Here is a 5,603-nt window from a genome sequence, read left to right on the forward strand (position 1 = left end):
GCAGCAGCTTGCTTTCAGCCTCAGTTTTTCATACCAGCCACATTGGTCCAGGGCTGCAGCACCTTGTAACAGCCCTGGCCTGCATTGGCTAATCTGAGAGCCTGCCTCATCCTCCCTTCCCAACAAAGGTGTAGATCTTGTTCAGGCTGTGCATTTTCACACCATCAAATATTTCCTCTTTGGGATCCTGGTTCCCACCAGCCCTTCCCAGTCCCATGAAAGGTATGTGAGCTGGGGGAATCCAAACTGTCAAACGAAATAAGAAAATCCCTTCCAAGTCCCACAGCCCTGGCAGAAAGGACAGAGAACCCTGCTCAGCTTCGACTTCTCAACAGCTGGATCAGGCATGGGACAGCAGAGCTGGCTTGTGCTGCTCCCTGCCCCACTCTGCAGTAAAGTTTAAGCAGGGAAGTGCCAGGCTGGGTGAGGTGAGTTTAGAGACAAGTTGCCATTTGACAACGTGGCATGAGCAGTGACCACAGGGCGGAGCTGGCAAGAGGTATTTTTGGCTCTAGGCTGTCTTTAAAAGACATTGGTTTTGAATAAAATACCAATCAATCACCTTTGTAAACAATTATAAGCCAAACCAGGACCTTTACAAGCAATGAATTGCAGGGTGTGCTCACCTCTGCTTTGGGTGTTTGAGTGCACTTTTGAAAGGTAGGACAGATGAAGAGCCCCTGGCAATGTGGTGGGAGTTTAGGGTCCAAGAGAAATGCCCTCAAAAACTCTCTCTAAGCACAGTCGAGGTGAACAGTGCCCTCAATATCCACAGTCCTCAAGTGGGACCTGACAAGCTGTAAGCCTGACCAGACAAGCAGCACAGGTACTCCCTTACCTTCCACTCGTGATCGTCTGTGAAGATCTCACTCCGAGCAATGTCCACCCTGTTCCAGGCCACAGCTAACTTCAGTTGGTGGTCCCAGTTCTCACGACCAAAGTGGTCCTGGTTTTGGGATGCTGCATGCAAAGTGCATGTGTTAGAATAGAGGATCATTTATGTGGCGAGAAGATACCACCTAGAAGCCCACTTGGAGGCCTGGCCCTTTGGGAGAAACACCTCTCCCTGATCAGCTCAGCATCATGAGGTTTAGGGCCCCCTTTGGTGACCCCATAAGTCAAGCAGCTGCAGGAGGTGACTTGTGACTCCCATCCCATTCATCTCTCCCCATCCTCCCAAGCAGCTCCCCACCCCTCACCTTTGAACAGGGCCTGGAGGATGGCCACATCCACGTCCTGCTGGCCATATTTGCCCTCTCTGAAAATGGTCAGGAGCTGCCGGCTCCGCACTATGTCTTGGATCTATAAGGAGAGCCGTGGGCAAGCAATCAGCAGCAGCATCTCCTCCCTGCCACTTCCTGCAGCCCCCTGTCCTGTGTGGGGCAATTCCTTGCTCCCCTTGGGTTGCCTGCAGACCCCCTGTGCTGTGTCTCCCAGCCCAGCTGGGGTTGGTCCCAAATGGTACCTCTCTGCCCAAAGGAAGCAGGCAGTGGAGAAGCAGAGCTCAAGCCCTTGGGGTGCCCACCAGGACAATGCTGAGCATGCCAGGAGGGAGATGGACGGTCAGCAGAAGATAAGCCTTAATCTTGATGCTGGGAGCCTTGCTGCTCATGGGTAAGGACCCCTGGGGACACCTTTGATCTCCACAAGCTCAGCGCGAGGAGCTGTCTGCCTGCAAAAGGCTCACCTTCTTGGTCCACTCCACCAGCTTGCCCTCAGTGAAGAGCTCATAGGTGTCATGGAAGAACATGCTCAGCTTCTTCTGGATCAAGGCAATGCTTATCTTGGGCACAGGCAGGCTGGCCACCTGTGCAATGACATCGGCCACACGCCCAGACCCTTCCACAATCACACAGGGGATCCCGTTGGTGATGGCATTGTAGATGGTCTGCAACAGAGCAGAGAGGCTGGTCCTAATCCCACCCAGAGGCCAGCAGACCCTCTCTGAGCCTGAGACCCACACCGCTGCTCCGCGGCGCTTCCATTCGGCTGCATTTCAGCTAGTGTGGCACAGTGCTTACACCGACACCAGAGGGCAGCACCCCGGGCAAGGAACTGTCCCCTCCCACCACCACCCCCTCTCAGCCCTGCTGGGAGTGGGTAGGAGCACTTCCTTACATCGAGTGTCCCGGGGCCTCCTTCCAGCACCACACACACGATGGGGATCTTGATGGCAACACCTGTGGGGAAGCAGAGCCCAGGGTCACCTCCCTGTGGGGCAGCGCCCCCCCTCCATGCAGCTGAATGCAGTCCCCTCTGAGTGGTGGGGTGTGAAAAGCGAGGTGGGACCACTGCCCCTGACATGCCAGGCTCTAGGAGAGAGGGGAGACGATCTCCTGGCAGTCATGCTGCTGGAGCATGTGTGTGCATGTGTTAGAATAGAAGATCATTTGCACAGTGAGAAGATACCACCTGGAAGCCCCCTTGGAGGCCTGGCCCTTTGGGAGAAACAACTCTCCCTGATCAGCTCAGCATCACAAGGTTTGAGGACCCCTTTGGTGACCAGTCAAGCAGCTGGCAGAGAAAGGCTCTTTGATTTGTGTTGCTGAGGAACCAGGTTCCACATTTATCATGACAATCCTCTCAAACCCCTTGCCTGGATCCTCCAGAGAAGCCACAGCCTCTCCTCTCACCAGAGGCCAGGATGGGCACCCCTTACCAATGGATGGTCCATCCCACCTTGTGCCCTCCCCTGCCTCAGGCCTGGCTATGTGTTGCCATTACCTCCTTTCACCTTGGTCTGCTCCGAAATGAACTTCTCCAGTCTGGTCCTCAGGGGGATTTCCACCCCATACCTCCCGTGGGTCCCATCGTCCACCAGGATGAAGTGGGAGTGGTTGCTGTCCAGGCATGACAGACTGCCTTGGTTCTCTTCATCCAGTATGTACTCAGCTGGAAAGCCACCCTGTAACGTGTGGGAGGACAGACTCTGGGAAAAGCCTGGCAGGGTTGCAGAGGAGCACCAGATGCCCAAAGCAACCAGCATGCAGGACAGGAACAGGCCAGCCAAAGAACAGTCTGGCCAAAGAGCCATCCCTGCCCCCCCTGCAGTCCTCATGTCAGCTTTGTCCCATGCTCCTCTGTCTCTGCTCCACCTGCCCTCACACCCACAAGGGTCTTCCCAGAAGAAGCACAGCACCTACGCAAGACACTGGGTAGCATAGAGGGGCTTCTCAGCAAACATCAGCCTGGGACCATCACTCCTTCTGGTGCAGCTGGGTTTTACCAGGCCTGCCAGCCACAGGCACATCTTGAAGCACCCATTCCTGCCATGGTCCTTGGCAGGACTTCCCCAGCAGCCCAGGCATAGGCAAAGCAAACGCATCTCCAACTCTGCCTGGCTCACCATGGGGCAGATGAGGCTCTCCCGGTTGTACACGGTCCCCCAGGTGGCTATACCAATGGTGACAATCTCGCTCTCCTTGTGGCTGCAGCTCAGGATGAAGTCTCGCACTGCCTCTCCCACCTGTTTCATCACACCAGCGTGGGACCCCCCTGTGATGATCCAGGCCCCTGGGGGTCAGAGAAGGGCTTGGGAAGGGAGAGGATCTGCTCACAGCAATCTCCTAGCATCCCCCTATACGGCTGCAGGAACACCTGGTCCTTGGAGATGCTCCATCCCCCAGAAGATGTCTTCCCTGCCCACTACATCAAGCCCTGGCAGCACAGGAGATGCCTTCTTCAGCACAGTGTTGCATCTCTCAGTCCAGCTCCCCATGAGCCTGTTTGCAGTGATTGAGCAAGAACAGTCCATCCCTGGTGGTGGTAGTCCAGACAGGGACCTACAGGCCTCCTGGGCCAGCTCAGCATCTCCACAGCAGCCCAACTCACTAAACCTGGCATGGGCAGATGACAGGCCCCTCTCCCACTGCAATCACAGGGAGAGCCTCTGCATCTCTTACCGGTGGTCTGGGCCACTTTGACTAGCCCTTGCCGGAAAATGTTCTTCAGCCTTGGCTTCATGATGAAGTTTTTGGCTCCCCCAGTGACTGAGATGAGCAGGTTGGGTGCATCGAGGCCCCAGTGCTGTGTCATGAGGTGGTAGATGACCCGTGGAGGAGTATCCGAGGAAACGCGCACATACTGCAAAAAAGGGAGCATACATGCATTTTGGGTAAAAACAACAGGGTCAGGGTAACAGGGCATCTCCACCACAATTTCTCCTGTCCCAGCAAAGAACCAGGGGCTTCCCACGACATTTCCCAGCAGAGTCCTGTTGCTGCTGCCCCAGGTCTTTGTGCATGACTCTGTTCCCATTCACATCCCTGGGACCGAGCATTCCCAAGACGATCCTAAGGATGAGGACACGGAACAGCCACTCCTTGAAGCATGGGCCTCATAGCATGAAGATCAGTCTCATGGTTTCAGAAAGGGACTAGGTACAGGGCTGGGAGAGAGGAGGGATCCTGTCCCACCCACCTTCCTCTGCTTGGGTCAGTGTTGCCTTTGGGACATTTCCACGCTTTCCTAACCTCCTCTCATTCGGGAGGGAAATACTCGTATTTCATCTGCTATGGCAAGACCTGAACACTGGCTCCCTGTGCACCACAGATGGGAAAACGAGATCACCTTCCCCATCTTCTGTCCCAGGCCCGTGAAGTGGATATCACCGAAGGCATCTGTTGGCATTTCCTGGATGTTCCTGCTGGGATCCCATTCCTTCCCCAGGAAGATGGGAGGTTTGGCAGCATCTTCCAGGTGCTGTTCCCTGATATAGCCGCACTCGCACACAATCCTCCTGAAACACACACCACCAACTTTGCCGAAAACAATCTAAACCCAAAAGGCAAAACCCAGCTGGCCCACCTGCCTCAGCCCAGGCAGGAGATGTTGGCATTCTTATTAAGAACACCACAAGCACTGGCATCTCCCACCCAGCTCACCCTCCAGCTCAGAACTTGTGCAGAAACAAAGGCACTGTTTGGGGGAAAATTTAGCAAAAAATTGGTATTTCCAACTGTAGAGGTTTAGGACAGAAATGTTAAAGTTGCTCTGGATGAAGTACAGATAGAAATGACTGCATACGAAAGCATTGGAAAGGTTCCTCACTGGCACATAGGATATCAGCCATGTGGTGACACACAGCAGGGTGAAGAACCAGTCAAAAAGGAATTTGTGAATCCCCTTGACACCAGCTCCCTTGATGGAAAGGTGGGATTTTCTGGTGCTGTAGCTTTGTCAACAAACACCCCTTCTGCTTTCCTGGCAGGGGAGGGGAATGAAGGATTTACCCAGAATCTGATGTCTGGGAGCTTTCAACAAAGTAGGTGCACTCTTTCTTCCGGATGTTTTCAGGAATCCACGAGATGAGATTTTCCTGAGGGAGCAGGAAAAGCAGCAAGGGGTCAGGGTTTCTGCAAAGGGCCAGAAGTTACGCCAGGGACCAGACACCCTGGTACTTGGAGCATATCTGGGTGCTTCTTCTGATGCAAAGGAAGAAAGCGCCATGGCTATCTGCAAAGACAAAGCCAGGTGTACTCCAAGGAGAGGAGATATGAATGCTGGACGTGTACCTCAGATGTTTGGGGTTTTTCTGTCTGTCCCTAAAACTAAAGTGATCTGTTATTTATGCTCCTGTTAATGAGTTACCGGATAACTCATTA

General features: G+C 54.0%; 1 protein-coding gene across 1 annotated transcript in view; it reads right to left on the bottom strand.

The window, feature by feature from the left end:
• Window positions 1–5,603, bottom strand: part of TRPM2 (transient receptor potential cation channel, subfamily M, member 2) — a 16,871-nt gene that overhangs the window by 10,978 nt on the left and 290 nt on the right. Inside the window, exons 2-10 of the mRNA XM_009320215.1 lie at window positions 5,232–5,317; window positions 4,570–4,738; window positions 3,903–4,083; window positions 3,347–3,513; window positions 2,725–2,905; window positions 2,119–2,180; window positions 1,688–1,888; window positions 1,200–1,302; window positions 839–960 (exon numbers count right to left, since the gene is read on the bottom strand). Coding sequence (XP_009318490.1) covers window positions 839–960; window positions 1,200–1,302; window positions 1,688–1,888; window positions 2,119–2,180; window positions 2,725–2,905; window positions 3,347–3,513; window positions 3,903–4,083; window positions 4,570–4,738; window positions 5,232–5,317 — 1,272 coding nt within the window. The remainder of the gene's footprint in view (window positions 1–838; window positions 961–1,199; window positions 1,303–1,687; window positions 1,889–2,118; window positions 2,181–2,724; window positions 2,906–3,346; window positions 3,514–3,902; window positions 4,084–4,569; window positions 4,739–5,231; window positions 5,318–5,603) is intronic.

The sequence above is a fragment of the Pygoscelis adeliae genome, unplaced genomic scaffold, assembly GCF_000699105.1.
Source record: "Pygoscelis adeliae isolate BGI_AS28 unplaced genomic scaffold, ASM69910v1 Scaffold833, whole genome shotgun sequence".
Classification (NCBI taxonomy): domain Eukaryota; kingdom Metazoa; phylum Chordata; class Aves; order Sphenisciformes; family Spheniscidae; genus Pygoscelis; species Pygoscelis adeliae.